General features: G+C 43.4%; 1 protein-coding gene across 1 annotated transcript in view; it reads left to right on the top strand.

The window, feature by feature from the left end:
* Nucleotides 1-15,919: 15,919 nt before the first annotated feature.
* The window catches only part of LOC115647591 (potassium channel subfamily K member 12-like), a 56,521-nt gene continuing 50,157 nt past the window's right edge, over nt 15,920-22,283 (top strand). Inside the window, exon 1 of the mRNA XM_030554302.1 lies at nt 15,920-16,564. Within this exon, the coding sequence (XP_030410162.1) occupies nt 16,222-16,564 (343 nt within the window). The 5' untranslated portion in view covers nt 15,920-16,221. The remainder of the gene's footprint in view (nt 16,565-22,283) is intronic.

The following is a 22,283-nucleotide window of genomic DNA, read 5'->3' as shown; positions in this document are numbered from 1 at the left end:
GCATTTACAATTGGAATATTGGTTGTGCTGAGATCTGAGACAGTAAACTGCGCCAGCGTGCTTTCAAACATCCAAAAGCACATTCTACCACCATTCTGCACTTGCTCAGCCTATAGTTGAACTGCTCCTTACTACTGTTCAGGGTGCCTGTGTATGGCTTCATGAGCCATGTCATTAAGGGGTAGGCTGGGTCCCCAAGGATAACTATAGGCATTTCAACATCTCCAACAGTAATTTTCTGGTCTGGGAAGTAAGTCCCTTCCTGCAGTTGTTTAACAGACCAGATTTCTTGAAGATGCGAGCGTCATGCACCTTTCCCGGCCATCCCATGTTGATGTTGGTGAAACGTCCCTTGTGATCCACCAGTGCTTGCAGCACTATGGAAAAGTACCCCTTGCAGTTTATGTACTGGCCGCCCCGGTGTTTTGGGGCCAAAATAGGGATCTGCGTTCCATCTATCACCCTGCCGCAGTTAGGGAGCCCCAGCGCATTAAAGCCATCCACAGTGGTCTGCACATTTCCCAGAGTCACTTGATAGCAGCTGGTCAATGATTGTGTTGGCTACTTGCAGCACAGCAGCCCCCACAGTAGATTAGTCCACGCCAAACTGATTCCTGACTGACTGGTAGCTGTTGGGTGTTAAATATATATATATATATCTCATAGAGGTAGAAGGGACCCTGAAGGGTCATTGAGTCCAGCCCCCTGCCTTCACTAGTAGGATCAAGTACTGATTTTTGCCCTGGATTCCTAAGTGGCCCCCTTAAGGATTGCACTTACAACCCTGGGTTTAGCAGGCCAATGCTCAAACCACTGAGCTATCCCTCCCCCCCAGAAAAAGGAGGTTGAAAGCTTCCCCAGTGCTATGGCCACTTGCCTCTCAACTGTGAGGGCTGCTCTCATTCTGGTGTCTTTGAGCTTCAGGACAGGGGACAGCAAGTCACAAAGTTCCATGAAAGTGACCCTATGTATATGAAATTTTCTCAGACACTGGGAATCATCCCATACCTGCAACACTATGCAGTCCCACCAGTCTGTGCTTGTTTCCCAGGCCCAGAATCAGTGTTGAACCTGGCCTGCCACCATAACCTCTCAAACGCCACATGCCGTGCTTCTAGGAACATCTATGTCCATGTCCTCATCAGTATAGTAACTGCGTTGTCGTTTCTTCCTCGCCCGGTTTTGCAGGCACTGCACAAACTGCTGGATAATGTATGAGGTATTTACAATGGTCAAAACTGCAGCAGAGGTCTGAGCAGGCTCCATGCTTGCCGCTTTATGGCACCTGCATGGGTAATCCTGGAAAAAGGGCGCGAAACATAAGAGAGCAGAGTGACAGCGGAAGAGGTGCTGTTCGATTCACGATAGCCAAAAAAAGGCGAGAAATGGTTGTTTTCTGTAGCTTTCATGGAGGTGAGAGCCTAGGACAGACAACATGGAGAAGCTCGGTAGCGTGGCAAGAGTGGGAAAGCACAGTTGGCAGAATAAGCTATGCTGCTTGGATCACGATGGCCTAATAGAGTTGGCAGCAGAAGCGGTCGATGAGGAAGAGAAAGAGTAGGTACTTATAGAGATTACATAGAAAGACGAGAGGAAATGTGAGGTGGATTCATAGTACCAGAAGAGAAGTGGTGCACTGAACTGCACTGTCTGCTGAAAGCAGTATGGCGTCTGCATGCCAAAAAGGCGTGAAATGATTGTCTACTGTAGCTTTCACGAAGGGAGTGACTGACACACACCTAGAAACACCTGCGAGAATGTTTTTGCCCCATCATGCACTGGGAGCTTAATCCAGCATTCCAATGGACGGCGGGGACTGCAGGAACTGTGGGATAACTACCCACAGTGCACCACTCTGACATTTGATGCTAGCCTCGGTACTATGGACTCACTTTGCCGAATTAACATGCTTTAGTGGCAACACACAAGACTGAATGTATAAAATCGCTTCCAAAAATTTGAATAGAATAATTTTGAAATAATTTCTTAGTGTAGATGTACCCTTGGAATTGACACCTCCTCATCAATTACTGGGAATGGAGCACATCCACCCTGACTGAATTGGCCTTGTCAACACTGGTTCTCCATGTGTAAGGTAACTCCCTCCTCTTCATGTGCCTATATTTATGTCTGTATCTGTAATTTTCACTTCATGCATCTGAAGAAGTGGGGTTTTTCACCCACGAAAGCTAATGCCCAAATAAATCTGTTAGTTTTTAAGGTGCCACCAGACTCCTCATTGTTTTTGTGGATACAGACTAACATGGCTACCCCTCTGATACTTGGCACCATGCAAGGCACTGAATTTAGCCGTATGAAGTGGAAATCCATCAATTTAAGATATAGACAGACATCATCTTCCTCTCCAAGTGCAAACAGATGGACAACATACCAAATGGACTGAAGGTAAAAAATCCATTGCAATCTACATACCACACTGACTATGGTCAGAGATTGTGCCACACACTCTCAAAGAAACTGAGGAACCACCTGATAAGCATCCTGTTCAGCAAACAGGAGAAGATCAAGAATGAACTCTCAAAACTAGATACTCTCATACAAAACCAACTTTCCACACAAACTTCCACATGGCTGGACTTTACAAAAATGAGACAAGCCATTTACAACACACACTTTACTTCTCTATAGAGGAAAAAGGACAGTAAACTATCTAAACTCCTACATGCCACAGAGGGGTACAACAGTGGTACCCTTAACTCACACAACAATATTGTTAATCTATCCAACGACACACTTAGTCTGTCCTATCTTGGGGTCTCTTTTTCTGTCCCACCACTCCCATGTACATGATACAGTTCTGCGGTGATCTGGAAGCCTACTTTCTCTGTCTCCAACTCAAGGAATATTTTCAACACACCACTGAACAGTGCACTGATCCACAGGAACCCTCTTACCAACTCTCCAAGAATTCTGCGTGGACGCCTCCTGATGGTCAAAATGACAGACTGGACTTCTATATAGAGTGCTTCCGCAGACATGCACAGGCTAAAATTGTGAACAAACAGCATCATTTGCCCCATAACCTCAACCGTACAGAACATAACACCACCCACAGCCTAAGAAACAACTCTGATATTATAATCAAAGGGGCTGACAAAGGAGGTGCTGTAGTCATCCTGAACAGGTTGGGTTATGAATAGGAGGCTGCTAGGCAACTCTCCAACTCCACATTCTACAGGCCACTATCCTCCAATCCCATTGAGGAATACCAAAAGAAACTATACCATTTGCTCAAGAAACTCCCTGCTACAGCACAGGAACAAATCTATACTGACACACCCCTAGAGCCCCAACCAGGGGTATTCTATCTGCTACCCAAGATCCATAAACCTGGAAATCCTGGACACCCCACCATCTCAGGCATTGGCACTCTTACAGCAGGATTAGCTAACTATTTGAACTCTCTTCTCAGATCCTATGCTACCGCACCCCCAGCTATCTTCGAGACACCACTGACTTCCTGAGGAAACTACAATGCATTGGTGATCTTCCTGAAAACACCATCCTGGCCACCATGGATGTAGAAGCTCTTTACATCAATATTCCACATGAGGATGGACTACAGGCTGTCAGAAACAGTATTCCTGATTAAGCTGTGACACACTTGGTGGCTGACCTTTTTTGACTTTGTCCTCACCCACAACCATTTCAGATTTGGGGACAACTTATACCTTCAAGTCAGCAGCACTGCTATGGGTACCCGCATGACCCCACAGTATGCCAACATTTTTGTGGCTGACTTAGAACAGCGCTTCCTCAGTTCTCGTCCCCTAGCGCCCCTCTGCTACATGTGCTACATTGATGACATCATCATCATCTGGACCGATGGGAAGAGGCCCTTGAAGAATTCCACCTGGATTTCAACAATTTCCACCCCACCATCAACTTCAGCCTGGACCAGTCCACACAAGAGTCCCACTTCCTGGACACTACAGTGCAAATAAGTGATGGTCACATAAGCACCACCCTATACTGACTGCTGTACTTATACTTACATGCCTCCAGCTTCCATCCAGGACACATCACATAGTCCATTGTCTACAGCCATTTTCTCCAACCCCTCAGACAGAGACAAACATCTACAAGATCTTTATCAAGGATTCTTAAAACTACAATACCCACCTAGGGAAATGAGGAAACAAATTGACAGAGAGAGATCGGTACCCAGAAGTCATCTACTACAGGACAGGCCCAACAAGGAAAATAACAGAACACCACTAGCCATCACGTACAGCCCCCAGCTAAAACCTCTCCAGTGCATTATCAATGATCTACAACCTATCCTGGAAAATGATCCCTCACTCTCACAGACCTTGTGAGGCAGGTCAGTCCTCACTTATAGACAACCCCCAACCTGAAGCAAATACTCATCAGCAACTACACACTACACCATAGAAACACTAACCCAGGAACCAATCCCTGTAACAAACCCTGTTGCCTACTTCCTCATATCTACTCTAGCAACACCATCAGAGGACCCAGCTACATCAGCCACACCATCAGGGGCTCATTCACCTGCACATCTACTAATGTGACATACGTCATCATGTGCCAGCAATGCCCCTCTGCCATGTACATTGGACAAACCGGACAGTCCCTACGTAAAAGAATAAATGGACCCAAATCAGACATCAGGAATGGTAACATGCAAAAGCCCATAGGAGACCACTTCAATCTCCCTGGACATTCAATAACAGATTTAAAAGTAGACATCCTTCAACAAAAAAACTTCAAAAACAGACTGCAAAGAAAAACTGCAGAGCTACAATTCATTTGCAAACGTAACACCATTAATTTGGGCTTGAATAGGGACTGGGAATGGCTGGCTCACTACAAAATCAATTTTCCCTCTCTTGGTATTGACACCTCATCCATTAATGGGAATGGACCACATCCACTCTGACTGAATTGGCCTTGTCAACACTGATTCTTCACTTGTAAGGTAACTCCCTTCTCTTCATGTGCCTATATATATGCCTGTATCTGTTATTTTCACTTCATGCATCTGAAGAAGTGGGTTTTTACCCACGAAATCTTATGCCCAAATAAACCTGTTAGTCTTTAAGGTGCTGTTGTAGGAGCAGCAGTGATCTGTATGCTATGTATAACCTGTATACTCAAAAGGTCTGTTATACTTCTCCCCCCGTTTTGTCTCCTCTCCCTCTCTGAATACCTGTGAAGTGTCTTTCTCCCCTCTCCCTCCACCTCCCTCCTGGAATGCTTGTGGGATGAATGGGCTGGTTGAACCGCTGGAAGATCAGAAGAGCTTCCAGGTAGACACGGTGTCTGGGACTCTAATTAGGCATCACTCACACACCCAATGCATGGACGCTGCATGGACACTGTCTGAGGTGGAGTGTGACCAGCCAGATGCAGCCAAGTCATCTCTAGTCACAGGCCATGACACTCTGATTAGGCAGCGTTCACACACCCAGTGCATGGACACTGCATGGACACTGCCCGAAGTGGAGTGTGACCAACCAGATGCAGTCAAGTCATCTCTAGTCACAGGCCATGAGGAGCAGGTCCTTAAAAGGGGAAGGAGCCATGTGCTCAGGAGTGCACTCACAAGCCTGTATCTCCTGTGAAGACCCTTTGTCCGGACCACCTGACCAGTAATTCGCTGCGTTGCATTTCGTCGTGCCTCGGGAAAACTTACCTTCATCACACCATCCATCACTGCGCTGTGGGACACTTACCTTCAAGGATCCTAACATCTCCAGTGCCATGCCTGTCCTGGGAGCGTGAGTATGTGAGTGTGAGTGTGACACACACACACCCTTTTTTTGAGCTTAGCTATCAGTATAATAAATGTGCTGCTTTCTGCCAAACTCTGGTGGGTCATTAGTCCTCCCTAAGCCTACTAGCTGGCCCAATTTCGGGTAACAGGTGCCACTGGAATCCTGTAGAGGGGTTGTGGGTATGTGTGGGAAGCCAAAGCCCTCCTTTGGGGCTTTGTAAACCCTGTGTTTCTCTGAATACAGGGGCCTGATATTTAAAAGAGCTCAGTACTGAACAGTACTGAACAGTACCCCAGTTAGGTACTGGTCAGGGCTGAATCCCCACTCTGGCACATCGAGTGCAGAAGGTGGGGGCCCACAAGGATTCTAAAAGTTAATACTGACCACTCCAGGCTTGTATTAAACTCCCAACATTACAGCTTTTCTCTGACTTTGGCTTGGTAAATGCTGCCACCACCCAAATGCAAAAAAACCCTTTTTGAAACCAGGAATGAGCACTTGGGAATTCCTCCCTGTGGGGTACCCTCAAGCCCTTTCACCCGTCCCCCTCTCCCCCCCAGGGAAGAGCTGAGAAAGAAAACAAAGGAATTAGCTGTGGCCACCAGCTAATCAAACAGCATAGGCACAAACCTCTTAGGACACCAACAATCCAATCCTGTTCTTAAAAAATGTAAATTTTATTAAAAACAAAAAGGAAAAAAATACATCTGGAACTTAGGCTTTTTGCTGGATCTTTAAAAGAAACAATTACAAAAATTAAGCACCCAAAATAGCTTTCTTGGGAGTTCAGCTTAACAAACAAACAAAAGCATCAGGGGTTAGCACAGAGGAGATCCACAAACCAAAATAAAAAATAAATGTGATTGTATCTAACTAAACATTCCCTGTCCAAATAATTTCTTCTAGGTATGGAAGATGAATGTTCATACCTGGTTCAAGCCTTACACAGCATTGCTGCTCCATCCCTGCAGCCCAGACAAAAACAGAGAAAGGGAAAGTTTCATTCCCAATTTTAAAAGTTCTAGTCTTCCCATTGGCTCTTTTGGTCAGATGCCCACTCCTTTTCTTTTACATGTGTGCTTGTTAACTCTTTACAGGTAAAACAAGTAGAGAATAGACACTAAGAGGGATTTACAGCTAACTAGCTGGCTGGGTGTCCATCGAAGGGAGCTACTTCCCTCCCACCCCCCAATATATCACAGCACCTAAGTTGAGCGGTCAGATTTTCAGAAATGCTCAGCACCCACAATTATTCTCAATGAGAATGGAAGGCTGCTGAGCACTTCTGGTGCCCAAATGGGAGCTCAGTTCTTTTGAAAGACCAGGCACTCATACAGAGAACTGCTGGGTGTCAAACTCTTTTGAAAATCTGGCCTTTGGTTGTGCTGTTCAGAGGGAGATTCTTAAAAAGATGAAACTGTGACTGTCCTCTAATAATCTAAATGAATTACTCACGTTGTGGATTGTGCATACAGAATTTATTCTTGCTGGCTTCTCAGTATATTACATGGCTTGTTGTGGATCTACCACTCGGAATAGTCAGACTATAATTGCACCTATTAAAATACCCTTGCATGTCTTGACACTGGGAGCAGAGGTCTCCCTGTACAATGCAATCATACAAAATGCATTAGCAAATAGATTAAGGAAGAATCTAACCACTGTGGAAGGGTTAAGGCATGAAATGTAAAGTTTAACACTTTGTATGAAAAAGATTAGTGCCTGTATAAAGTGTTAGGTTGCAGATACAATTCTGTAAGATGCTGAGTGCCCTAAGCTACCATTGTCCTCAGTGGCAGTTGAGGGCACTCAGCACTTCACAGGACCAGGCCTTTGGAAAGTAGTTACTCATCACAGTAAAACTGAATTGAATTGTGGCACTAATGAGATTACTCTCTCTTAATGAGTCTGAGAGAACACAATTAAACTACTACATGGCTTTGAGAAAGAAACCCTTAGATTGCTGTTTATAAAATAGGAAAGAATGCAAGATTATTTTACATTTAAGGACATATTGCTGAAATGTCACTATTATTATTTAAGCATGGACACTATTTTTTCCAGTAAAATCAGAACTTTTTTTTAATATGGTTTCAGTTTCAGACAGTCAAGTTTGACAGGACTTAAACAATGTTAGACTCCAGATTCCAAAATTTGCACACCCCAAACTATTGTTGATTCCCACTGACTTGAGTGGAAATTTTGGGAATGAGAGGAATGTGTGGCCTGATCATCTCATCAACTGCATGTGCACAATTTCAATGAAAGCCAAGGTATGTTATTGGCAGAATGAATGGGACATATATGTAGCTCAGCCATCTGTTCTTTTCTGTACTGGGTACGGGAGAAAAATGAAAGAGCTATAAAGATGCTATAAGGGTTTACAGTTATTTATAAACATAACATACCAATGTTAGACAGGTATAATCGCAGTGATTTTTTTTCAATCACAACTGTATGACTGGGAGGAGAATTAACCAGTAAAAACAACTTCACCTGAAGAGTCAAGGTGTGTCACATGTTAGCGTCTCTATTATAATGGCCTGGTATTGAACCAGGCTGACTCTGATACAAATAGCTGGAAGATAATATAGATGGCCAGCTCAATGTTTCTGTCCAGCAGTCCCTTCCAAATCACACAGAAGTACTTTATATTGGCAAGAGGTTGTACCAGGCGCATCCAAGAGAATAATCAAAATGAAAAGTTTCCCCCATATTCTTTGTATGTTGCTCTTTCCTCTTCAAACCATTGCTAACAGGAGGTTAACAAAAAAATCACATTCACATAGAAATATCTGCAGTTCTAACCTTGTGACTCAGTTACATTTATCTATCTAACTGGAGACTGGGCTAGATGGAAAATTGATCTGATTCAGGGTGGCAGCTACTTTGTGTATGTCATGTATTCCTCATGAGCTAGGAGAACTACAAGGATGTGTTGAAAACATTGGGAGTAGATGGGAGCAAGCCAGATTGGGGAAGGAGAAAACGGCAGAGGCAACAATGTTTGTTGCTAACATGCGGACGGGGAGTTCTGAAATCAATCTACCAGGTTGGAGGGAATTGCATAATGAATATTCAAATATAACTGTACAGTCATTATCCAACTGTGCTCTCATTTGCTACAGATATGGGTTGTGAACATTGTATGGTTACTGAAGGATAATCATACAGTTAGGTTACCTAGACGCTAACTGGCAGACAATTCCATGTGAGTCCAGTCCTAATCCTGAAGTTATGACTAAGCTGAGACTTCACTTAAAGTCAATCGGAATTTGCCCAAATGAGGCTTGAATAAAAACTGAGAGCCCAACTCCGCAGCCCTCAGTTACACTAAAGTAAAAAAAAAAAAAAGTGAGGAGTCCTTGTGGCACCTTAGAGACTAACAAATTTGTTAGGACTCCTGGTGTTTTTTGCTGATACAGACTAACATGGCTACCACTGAAACCTGTCACTAAAGTCAATGGAGGTGCTCACTAACTTGCGTATGGGTTCCACAATCAGGCCCTGACTGAGGATTTCAAGATTTTGAAGAGTGGAACTAAAAGGACAATTGAGAATTCTGATGCTGTTTCATGAGAGGAATTAACAGTTAGTTTAAGTGTTAAAACATCATACAAAATTTTAATCCTTAATGCAGAACATTATGTTCCATTTTTATAACCTGTTTTCAGAATGGCAGTTTAATTAACAGCTAATGAATGTATCTCCTGTCTTTGCATGTGTTTCCCACTAAACAACCAAGCTAATAATGTAAACACTGCTGTTTGATTATAGAAATAATTGCTTTCACAAACCCTGGCCTCCAGTTAGTTAAACACAATGGCTGATATCACACACATAAACACAGGAAATCTGGCCTCACCATGCTCATAGTGAGGTGGTCCAGTTTTGACATAACAGGCTTGGACTTTAATAATTAGATGATTATTTAAAGAGTCCAGAATAGCTCCATTGTATCGCTAAATTATGGCATGAGTAGCAATGCATAAACTTTTGCTAATCCTGAATTATTTTTGGACTATATTATTGTCAGCATATTGATGTGCAATTGTGAAGACATTAATGAGAACTGCCTATGGTATGAATCTATCATACCATTGTAATTCACTAAACTGAAACACGTTAAACAGACATCAACTTTTGTTGAGGTAGACATCAAAATGTATTGGCCTTTGAGGTAAGCACTGAATTTACTATTGAAGCCCTGCTTTATAAAAACATCTGTTCTGATGTAAATGGTTTAGAATCCTAATAATATTTTGGCCAAATGCCAGGAAGTTTTAATCACCTAATCAAATGGCCAAGTATCATAGTCCTTTGACTAGCTGATTAAAAGTGTCAGTCATTTGGCCAAATGGCTAGTTTGAGAGATTGACTTTAATGGGAGTTTTGTGTAAGTAAGGACTCAGCGAGGACTTCAGGATTTGTCCCCATGAAGCTTTGATTTCTGTTCTGAACAAGAGGGAGCTCTGGTGTTCCTTTAAATCAAAATCCTTAGTCTGATGTTAGTCTTCCATTGGTGGGAGAGATAGCTCGGTGGTTTGAGCATTACCCTGCTAAACCCAGGGTTGTGAGTTCAATCCTTGAGGGGGCCATTTAGGGAGTAGTCCTGCTTTGAGCAGGGGGTTGGACTAGATGATCTCCTGAGGTCCCTTGCAACCCTGATATTCTATGATTGATAATGTTCATTCTTCATGGAGATGGTTAAAAAAGGGACATAATTTTTGCAAATACTTTAATGAAAAATTAAACTTGCTTTTTCATTGACATTTTGATTAACAAATTCAACATTTTTCTACCAGCTCTATCACAGATAGAAAAATGGGATATATATATTTGTTTTGCAAAATTTTGTCAAAATTTCCAAGGCTTTTTTATTAAATTAGAAATTTCAGTGCAATGTATTGTTAAAATTGAAAATTTTGAATTTCATGACCCCACATGCCCCCCCCAGGTTGCCTCCAGCTTCTGCCAAGTGGAGTGGGAGGTCCAGGGCATGAACCCCACAGTGAGTGCCTGCCAGGGCTCAGGGTTCAGCAGGAGTGGGGCTGGAGCCCCCCGCAGGTCTGAAGCCCCGAGCCCTGGCAGGTGCAGCTCTCGAATTGCTGAAGATTGTCCTATGTGGCTCAGACAGTCAGTAAGTTTGGCCATCCCTGCTCTATGTGGCCTAGCTGCCACTTGAGCAGATAGAGTAGTACACTGCATGAATGTGGCTTACACAAACACTTACTCAAGTGAGTAGTTCCATAGAAAGTCAATGAGATCATTCATCTACGTAAGAGTTAAGTTACATTATTAAAAGTTTGCAGGATTGGCTCCATTGTCTCTCATAGGCTAAAGCTGATGAACACCTTGCAGGATTGGGCCCTTATTTTATAAGTATTTAACATTTCATTTTTTTAACAAAAGAACAAGTTTAACATGCATGGTCCAGAGTTTGATCTCTGCTACACAAAGGTAAATCCAGTGAACTCAATGGAATTTGTACCAGTGGAAATGAAGTCTGGTTCAGTTTGATGCCACTGATACCAAGGTATTTACTTCTGATTACAACTGTGTAGGTGAGAGAAAAATCAGGCCCTGTCCTAGATGAAACATTTTCTCCTATTCTGATAATTGGCGGTGCTATCATGTAAAACAATTGGTTCCTTGGCTATATTTTTAGCTATATTTATTGATTCTATTTGGCTGCAGCTCCATTGACTCCACCTTGCCATATATTCAGCTGCTTGCCTGCTCTTTTGTTGTTTCTAGCTACAGCTCTATTGACACTCGGCTGCCAAGATCTCAGCTATTATATGGTGCTCCTCATTAGGGGTCTGATTTTAAGCCTATGGAAGCCAACTGAAAGATTTCCATTGACTTCAGTGGGCTTTAGGTCAGGTCCTAGGTGCTTTTCTCTATTATTTTACTGTCCCTTTGGCCTTCCTCTGCTATTCTCTCTTCCCTGCTGAGTTCTGGTTTTCTTGAAACCAGACCAACTTTAGGAGTGTGAAGGCTACTTTGGGGATATTCCATCCTTCCAAATAAGAGGGAGATACCACTAGATCAGATAGGCCCCAGATCCAGTGTGTGTTCTGATACAGCTCCTGCCCAAACTTCCCAGTTAATGCACCTCCAACTCTGATAGAAGATGCCTTGTTCTCTCAGTTTTATCTTCAGTAATCATTTCTCAGGTTCCCACTTCATTTCTTATCCTGGAGTCACTCTAATAATAATGTGTTTTGTGCCAGACGGTGCCCTTTTCTCTATCCGTTTAGCATTCACGCTCTTCTGCCCCTGTGTACAATCAACAAGGCTGACCAATCACACTTGCAGCATCTTGGCTGGGCGTGGCCTCACACAGGAGACTCAGGATGATGTTAGCTGCAAGTTCAGAGAAAAAGCCAAGATCTCAAACAAACGTGGTATTGGGAACAGTACCTTTAGAGGCTGAGTGGCTTTGACACAGAGTGATGTGAAGTCCTTGTTATGCACAGCCAGCTAGAACTGGACACAGAATAAAGAAGAGCTCTTGAAAGCACTTTCTGCACTGAGTGAGCACTGAACACCACATGGTATCAGGAGTAAAAAATAATTAAGAAAATACCCCAAGTGGTGGAATGGAACAGTTAACAGCCCCACTAGAACTGAAACTCTGGAAATGGGAGAAATATTGTCCAAATAACAAAGGCTGCGGCATCAGATTCTGATTCACATTTAGCACTGTAAAATTACACAGCACCACCAATGATGCCTTTGTTTTCACATGCTGACATTTTATTTAATAGACAACAAAAATATCTGCACCGTCAGACACTGATGTCAGAGTCAGTGGGGACTTGCAGCTGTATAAAGGGACTGATAAAAACAAAAACAAAAAACTCAGTATGATTTGGGATCCCAGGAGCTGCCACAACTTCATGGAAATTATGTTGCGCATCTGTACGATGGGAAACAATGCTCACAAACAGCAATGGTGTCAGAAGAGGCTGCATGAGGTTGTCATCCCAGATGGATATATACCCTGCAGGAATAGGTGACAGCTTATCCAGATCACAGAAGGGAGGGAGATAAGGGTGCTGAGTCTGCCATTTTGTCCAAAAGGGTCTCAGACGGGCAACAACCAGAGCAGGTTGAGACAACAGAGACACAGCATGGAACAACCATAACAAATGGAATTACCATTTCCTGACACAGAGACAAGTGACAGGGCAGGGCATGTCAAAGCCTAATTGAACACTGTTTGTAAGTTAAGTTATTAGGTTTGTTACAAATATTTGTAATTGTGTGTTAAATTAATGGTTTTTTTTTAAGTGCTTTAAATTTTGGCTTGGAAGGGAAGAGGTGGTATAGGAGACTATAACAGCTGAGCTTCCCAGACAGAGAGTCTGGCCTGTGTGCTCTGAAGACATTTAAATATATTTCTTACCATTGTGAAGACATCAAAATATATTATGCCTCTCTTGAGAACGAATGTCTCTACTGTGGAGTAAGCAAAGTCTCACATTTTGTGTGTATTCCAGATCTGTGTAAAGAGAGGATAATTGAACATGTGATATGGAACCTTAGAGCAAAGCAAAAACACTCAGCTCTCAGATAAGAACTTATAGCAGTTACCTATGCATAAATAACATGTAAGCATCCTGGTAAAGGATCAGACACCATAATCACTCATCTGCAAGGTCATGAAGTTACTTTATGTTTGCTACCAAGTAAACAGTACACTCCCCCAAGTGAAAAAAGCAAAACAGAACAAAAACAGAAAGCAAAAATGCTCCCAGAAAGATTGATACCTCTGTGAATTGGTCCCTATTCCACATTTAGGCCCAGCTCCTGCAAACACTTATGCATATGAATAACCCCAGGATAAATAAATACACGTGATTTATCTGTATAGTTATTCCTTTGCATATGTGTTTGCAGGACTGGGACTAAATGGGATCTATTACTCTGTGCCTTTTGCAACACACTCATTAAAATTTCCTATCCACTCCTTGCCACTGCAAATGACTCACCAAGCGACTCTAGCATCTAGTGGGACTTAATGGATCAGAGAGGATATAAATATTGTTGTGAACAAATTAGCAGGGAAAGAATCCACCAGCTTTGGGAAAGTCTTGATCTCAAAGATGATATCCACAAACTAAGTGATGTGTCATTTTCTTGGGTTTAACCTAGCATACTCCAGGAAAGGTAGATTGATCACAAACATTAATTTGCATGAAGTGAATGAAATGTTCACCTAATTAATTAACCATTAAAATATTTGCAGACTCTTCAAAAAGAACCTTTCTTGTGATAAATTAAAATATTTTCTCAAATGAATCTGAGAAATAATTTTACTTTAAATTTGTAACATGTACATAGTTTTATAAACAAAATCACATCATTTAAATTATTTTGTTTATTTGTTCAACTGAACAGTCCCCAGACTTACTGTTCTGCTTTGTAGGCAGCTAAATGCAGTGGATGGGGACACTATATATCAAGGAGATAAATAACAGAAGAAACCTGCACATTTCGCATCACTGAAGGCACTGGCCCTTCCTCCGTGAGGTGTTTTGTATCTCCTCCTTTCTATGGCTTCCTGAGTCTAGGTCCAGTGTGGCTCACAGAGCCGCAGACTGGAGCAATCCCCCAAACACCTGCAGCACTGGGAGAACTGCCTCTCGGATCCCAGATAACAAACAGCGCACGCCCCTCGGCTGGCAGAGCCACCATTTTCCACCCTCCCCTGATCAGATGTGGCGGCGGATCTGCCTCAGAACTGTCTGGCCACAAGAGAGGAGAACATCGGCGGCATTAGCCCCAAGCTAAAGTGTGCGTGTTTGAGCCGCCACGGCCCCGCAGCTCAGCGAGAGGCGGCGGCGGCGGCGGCGCTGTTAGGAAAAAGCAGCCGCTCTGCGCTCCCCAGGGGGCTGATGCAGGGAAGCTCGTGAGCTTCCTTTGCCTGCTCTCAAGAAGCGCCCCCTCCCCCGACTGTCTGTGAAACAGGCAGCCCCAGGGCTCCTGGAGACGCTGTAAGTAACCCTTTGGACTAACACCGCATCTTCCGGCGCTCACTGCACTTAGCCGGAGTGAAAAGTGCCGTTGGATGTGGTTAGTTCAGGGACTTTGGGGTCAGGGGCCGGGCACTGGTTGGCTGAATACTGTGATTTACAATGAATTTTAAGGCCAAGGCTTTTACGTTGACTTCAGGTGGTGGCGGAAATCGAGTCCGATAGGGCACTCCTAGAACAAGTGAGACAAAAAAGTAAAAGTCACGCTAGGCGCGTATCCAGATTGAAATCCGCCTCTGTGGTGAATTGCATGGAGGGCTACGGATGCGTTTTTGCAAGGAACCATCCAGTTTAAAGTACACAGCAGTGCACGCAGAGGGAGTAACTTGAGTATAGATGCAGTGCTCTGTTACAGAACAAACCTTACATTGGTTGGGGTTCTATACTCAAAAACTCGTTGAGCCCTTTTCGTGAGCGGAGAGGCACGTTTGAATGTAGATATGTTGTAACCTAGAGCAGTTACGGTCTGCACGAAGGTGTGATTGCAGTTTCACCCAGCGAAATGAAAGCAAAAAAAAATCAGAGCAAATGCAGAGGACCAGTGCGCATGATGGAACGACGAAGCTGAAAGCCAGACTTCCGACAGAAAACCCTGAGCTCCGACAGAATCCAGATTGCTTTAAACGCAGCTGATTCCTAACCACCGCCACTGGTCTCAGTGGATACCGATAAATGTCTATAACCATGATGCAGCGATTTGTATACGGACATATGGACTCATAGTGGATACTTTTTAGATGCGGAATTTAAGGGATCTGTTACCCGGACAAATTCCCCAGAAGAAGGTGAACAGGCAGGGATACGTCTGGTGGGAGCTTTGCAAATAAAACCGTAAGACAGCGTGATGTAAATAGTAGTATTTGGCGAACTCCAGCTATTGCATGGAATACATCATGACCAACCAGTTGTTAATTGGAATGAGAGCACATTGGACTCCATTCACCCTCGCTACCAAAAATCAGCGCTCCTGAAATCAGTAACTTTCCCCAAAAGAGAACGCCAGACAGACCGTGTCTGTCAGCGGGTGGCAGGCTGGATACAAGGAATATGGCCACAGGGGGGATGGGGCTGCGGAGCAAAGCCGTTTCCCAGAAACCAAGGGCCACTGCAGCTCAGAGCTCAGAGGAGAGCTCAAAGGAAAAAGGAACTCCAGACGTGGCTGCAAGGAAAGCTAAAGCCAAGGTGGGGCTTGTCCACAGGACCCTCTGGGCTTCAGGCTAGTTGTATTCTACTGCAGCTTCAGCCCCTGAAATCAGCATGGCAGTTCAGGGCTCCCCGCTGGCTCTTGCCAAGTATGACTCAGAAAAGAAGCACCTGCAATGAACCAGCTACAAATTTTCCTCGGGATTCCGTAAATTTAACAGTAACCCAATGCCAGTGTCACTGTCCGCCGGGTCGGGGGTGCTGAAATTCGGATGATGTCTAGCAGGAGTTCGCAGGGATGCTGCTGCTTGTCCCATTTCAACAAGGACAATGGCAGATTCCTCCTCTTAGCGGTCCTGATCGCAGTTTACCTGGCAGCTGGAGCTACAGTGTTCTCAGCCCTCGAGAGGCCGTCCGAAGTCGAGGCTCAGCATCGCTGGAGCAGGACACTCCAAAACTTCAGCCAAATATTCAACATCAGTATGCCTGAGCTAAGGGACTTCCTGCGGAGTTATGAAGCAGCCATGGCCGCGGGCATCCGGGCAGATGCACTAAGACCACGATGGGACTTCACTGGGGCTTTCTATTTTGTGGGGACAGTAGTGTCAACTATAGGTAAGTGGCTCTCTCTCACACGCAATCTGCAATACACTTCCTAAAAATAACGAGTCAGCTTTCTTCATCTCATCCGTCTATGTATCCATCGTGAATTTTGAAATTTGTTCTTTCTAGTGGAAACCTCTTTGCTTCAAAGGGGCCCAACTGGTGGAACTGAATAGCAGGAAGGTAGGAACGCTAATGCACCGTGTGTTAAAATAGTACAGTTCCCATTATAAACAATAGGTTGTAAAAGTTACTTTGAAATGTTTTAAATTCGTCCCCACACGCACCCTACTGCTTTTGTTGTATTTTGAATAATGGTGAAATAGTGAAGCAAGGATGGTTACCTTCCATCTTTCCTTTGTGATGTGATGCTTTTTGTCTTTTCCAGAGGGAAAGACATACAAGTGGAGTAAGATACACACATTAAAAATTTGTAACAAAAATACGATTATGCTTCAAGGAGCTAAATTGTGTTGCTATGGTGATTAAAGTTTTGAAATGACGTTAAAATCTCCCCTTAAAAAGCTGTATCAGGTTGCTATAGCAACTGGAGTTAGTGAGTGGTTTAAAAGTGAGGATGCCACCTATAGGACTGCATTCATGTTTCCATCGCACGTTACTGATCACAACCCAAATCTCGTACAGTACTAGTGAAGAAATTAATCACCAATTTCATACTTCACGCTGTTTTACTTTGTACTTGGCTAATTTTTTTGTAAATAAATTGTCTTCATCACCACATGTAATTTAAGACTATTTTCTGCCATGCATACTTACCCTGAATAATACTTTACTCTGGTAGTAGGTCCATTGAAATCAATAGGACTAACTGCATAGTGACAATCTATTCCAGTGGTTTTCCGGCCTTTTTTCATTTGCAGACCCCTACAAACATTTCAAATGGAAATCTCTGGAAATCTTAGACAGGCTGCAGACCCCCAGAAGTCCATGGACAACAGGTTGCAGAATCTGTCCCTTAGCACATTTGTGCTTGCTGTATATTTCCTTCACCACCCTCCCCACCAGAAATCAACATTATAATCAAATATATTTTCTCTTTAGTTTCCTCTCTGTTTGAAGTCAACAGTAGAGATCAATAATTTTGTTTTAAATTGTAAAGCAAATACTATGGGTTTCAAGGGATCTGTGATTTTTAAACTTTTGGAGAGTTCTCAATCCCTTTATTTTATTCTAAATTGATGGGATTTTTACTCACTGTGTGCCTGTCCCCTCTGCAATGCTTTTTCATAGCAACGCCATGTAGGGTGAATACATGGAAAGGTTTTTATGTTCATTTGTGGCGAAGTTCGCAAGGGGGCCTTAGGCATTGCACTGCACAGCATTTCAACACCTAATTTTTAGGTGCCTTGCTTCCTAGTGGAATTCACAGCCCCAGGTTAGGGACCCAGGCTTCCTATACGATGCATGTAGACAGTTAGGCACTGTCATGGGGTGCTCTGCTCACACCTGGGTGGCACCTACTCTGGTGATTCTGGGGATTAGTTCTACCCAGTTCAGTGCCCCCTTTCTTCTCATTCCCCATTGAAGGTCTCCTCCTGCTCATGGGGTCATGCTACAGCTTGTTCATGACTTGGCCCTCCAGCCATGTCACACTGTGATTTCTCCTTCCAGGGGAGTCTTTCAAAGTCCTTCTGCACCAGCAGTGTCGGGCAGTCCTCATGCCTACCATCCTGACTACATCATTCCTGCAATGGCTCAGGCAGTCTTTCCCTTCATTGTCTCTAGCAATACCACTCAGCAGTGGATGGCAGGGGAACCCAGGCCTGCCCTCTACTTTGGGGTCCAGTCCAGGGCCCTACAGCAAGCTGTTAAGTTCTGCAGCTACATCTACTTTACTGCTCTCACCCTGGACTACTTCGTACCGTGTCTCTCTAAGCTTTTCATTCTCCAGCCTTCCTAGTCAGATCCCTCTCTCTTAGGCCTATTAGATAAACCCTTCCTCTAGGTTCCTATACCTTTTCTCAGGGGTTCCTATCTTCCCTTCCTTCTACCTTAACTCAGGGATCATGGGACCTCCTTGTCAACCTCCTCCTAGTGCTGGCCAAAGTAGCCATATATAAAACCAGGGAGAGGTGGTTGGCTGAGTGGTTTCCTGCAACTGTGGGGCTTATTTCCGATCCTGCCTTCGCTCACGTATCCAGCCAGAGTTCCTCTGGGAGGCATCCGCTGACTCCTTTGACACCTTCAAGGAGCAGTGGGAGCTGTCCAAGGTTCTCTGCTTGATGTCTGCTTCAGGTTCCCTTTGTTTGACCTTTTCACCTTCACACCTGCCCTTGCTACATTTTTCATTGTTCCCTGTAATTATTTGAGTTCCTGGACCTTATGGATCCTCCCCTAAGGCTGGGGGAGGGTCCTTTAGCAATGGGCGGGCTTGTGCCTGCCCACTTCCCAGAACCCAATAGGACCTTAACTCAAGGAAAGAGACTGCAAGCTTCCTCTCTGCTGCTGCCAGCCTCCTGGCTTTATAGAAGCCCCGCCTGTTCTCACAGGTTAGATGCCTCCTAATTAGTGCCCTCCACATGGCCTAATTCAACTCTGTCAGGGCCAGTGTGGAGAGCACACCCCATTACAGGCACCTAAGAAAGGGGTTCACAAAAGCCAGCATGCTGAGCACAGAGCTGCCTAAATTAGATAGTAGGAAATGCCAAGAAGACTAATCCCCACCCTCTCCCAGAGTTCAACACCTCACTCCAGGCCCAAGAGAGATGCCTATCACTGTTTGGGATTCATAGCTGTGAATCCTCCTGGAGTTAAGTGCCTAACCCAGGTCAGCCTTATTCTCACAAGGGAATGAGAACAAACCACCTCCTTTTATACTCAAAAGCCCAGGTGTTGCAGTGCTTACCTGAGAGGTGAGATACATGGGTTCAAGTTCCTACTCTAAATCAGGGAGGTGAACCTGGATTTCCTACCTCACAGTGGTGTGCCCTAACCTCAGGGCTATTGGGTACAGTCTTACAATCACCTCCTCCTCCTTTCTTTTGTCCAGGTTAGGCAAGTTCTGAGCATGTGTGCCAGATCAGGCCTGGCACCGGCAGATAAGACAAGTAGGAAAATGCCAAGTTTGTGAATCCCTTCAGAACTTAGGCATGAGTCAGGCACCAAGCAGCTCAGTGGTGTCAGGACATTAATGGTTGTGCACATGCCCACTGATGGAAATTTTGGCACATTGGGACTTTAGATGTCTGCAAGGTTAGGTGGCAGCTGACTGGTGGTTTTGTGAATTCCAGTGGTCCCTACATGTTGGACTTAGACCTTAGTCCCCCTTGTGAATCTAGTCCTTGATGTTTTAACACATACTTCTGAAGATCACATGACCTGAGAATCTATTTTAAACATTTTAACTGATAGTTTGATATGTTCTTCACCATATGTGACTTTGTACTAAACATAACACATTTATTATGTGTATAATTACATTATAGAATTATTTTTGAAGTTGACCAACAAATTAGCACCCTGGAACCACTGTGGAAAAATACATTATTCAAATACACTATTCTTCTTTAATGTAAATAGGCTAATAGTACTAATTGTATACGTGGAGATATTTGTTGTCTGTTTTGCTGTAGGGAGATTCAGACTGGTAAATATTTGATACATTTCTTTAGAAGTCCAATAAAAGCGTTAAACAATAAACAGACTGTCAGTCAAGCAACTTAAATGTTCACCCAAACTTCATCAGCAGTTAAAAACAGAATGTGAAGCTCAGTGTGTGCAAATAAAGTTAAAAGATATATTTAAAGCCACATGCCTGCTAGTTTCATAATGGTTTACATTTTCAGTATGACCTTGACCACATTTAATTGCTATTAGCTATATCTAATAGCAAGTTAGAGAAAGCAATGATTTGATGGAAGGTTTATCATCCTAAAATAGCACCATCAAAATTGTTATGTAGACAATTCAAATTAAATATATCCATGTCATGACTATCCAAAATAGCTGATACTCATCATTTTACTATAGAAAATGATTACTCACTGATTTCGTTTGAAGGGAGCCTATCAAGTTTTTAATTTGTTGACAGTAGCCAAATTGTGATAATACTGTTGAATTTAAATAAAATATTTCAAATTCTTTTTAAAATTGTGGGTCTTTATTGCAATTACATTATGTAAACCTTTTCATTACATTCTGAAAGTGTTTTATCAATAAAGCAACTGATCACTATAATATAGACATAATGATGAATATAACTATGTTGACTAGTATTGTAACTGTCTTGCATTAAATAATTTAGTGTTTTCAAATTAAGTATATTTAATTATCCAGCCATTAAAATACTAGTAAGCATTAGATCTTCTCATTACAAGACCCTAACTTTTTAAAATGACTGCTACTTCTATAGGTGAGATGGAAAAGTCAATACAGTATTGTAACACAATCTTTCTTTCCCTACATTTATGGTAGCAAAGAAACAAAAACACAAAAAACCCTTAGCAGAAGTATATATTCTAGTTTCAAATATGTAACATCTAAGTGAATTATTTCCTCTATTCTATTCTCTTAAAGTTTATTAAAGTGTTTCCTTTTCATTTGCACATTTTTTTTAAGTACATCAATGTCTAGAGACAAAGGGTTTGAGTTCCCTCTTCATTACACTCATGCAGAGTGAGTGTAAAACTCATTGGCAGTATTTTGCACAGGTGGTAAATGACTGCATATGGGAGTAAGCAGTCCAGCTCCATCTTTCTCTAGTTTATCCCATCTGACTTCTTTTTTATATCTAGTAGTATCCAGTTCTGTTACACAACTTCCCAACAGAGACTTAAGTTATTTTTTTCCTAAATGATAATAAATTGGCAATCCTTTTATTGAGTAGTCCCTTAATTGCTTGGTAGTGCCAGTGATTTCAATAGGATTACTTGTGGAGTAAGCTGCTATTCAGTGTGAGAAAGCGTGGCAGAATCAGGCTCAAAAAGGGCTCATTTGTGCCTTGTAGGCTCAGCACATCGCAAGGGTCAGGGTAGAGTCACACTGTTCTGGAGGGAGCACTGAGAGGCATTCTTCATCAGGTAGGCACAAAGCTTCCTAGAGATGCCTGGCACATACAAGGAGCCATGCTGTTTCACACCTTTATGGGATACGTATTACCTCCTGCATACCTATCTAGCAATGCATGCTGAGGTGGCACCATGGCCCCACCTGCTCCCTGCCCCTCTCTGCTCTCTTTAGGTGTCATCAGCCTCCAAGGAAATAGGGAGGGACTCTCCTGAGCACAGCTGTTCCTGGCCTTTATGCAGGCATGGCGAAACTCCTTTCACCCTCTTTCTCCATTGAAAACAAGGGTCAGTCACAGTCTGACCCTGGTAACTAACAGGAGAATGAAGCCTTAGTGCTCACGTATACAACATCCTTTATGTTCCAGTGGACTTATTTTGGGCCAACCATACATTCCTTAATGAGGGCCAGATTCTGCCTGGCTTTTATCCAGGTGTGAAATGTGTGCAGGGAACTTCCTCCCTTCCCTCCTCTTTGCTTGGCCTGTATAAAAGCCAAGCAGAATTACAGTCCCTGCACTGAGGGAAACACAGAGACTGCTCCTTACACACTCCCCAAGGGAGACACAATGTCATTGTTCTCCTCTCTCTTACGCATCTGCCAGCAGAGCTGATTGGCCATGTGAGTGACAGGAAGCTGTGCACCTGGGAGCTCCTGCAGGTTCTGCTTGCCTGAGGCAGAATGCCTTGCAATACTTCCCTTAGAG

This window comes from Gopherus evgoodei, chromosome 3, assembly GCF_007399415.2.
Source record: "Gopherus evgoodei ecotype Sinaloan lineage chromosome 3, rGopEvg1_v1.p, whole genome shotgun sequence".
NCBI lineage: Eukaryota > Metazoa > Chordata > Testudines > Testudinidae > Gopherus > Gopherus evgoodei.
Note: the sequence above shows the minus strand (reverse complement) of the source record. Positions and strands in the feature narration are given on the sequence as shown.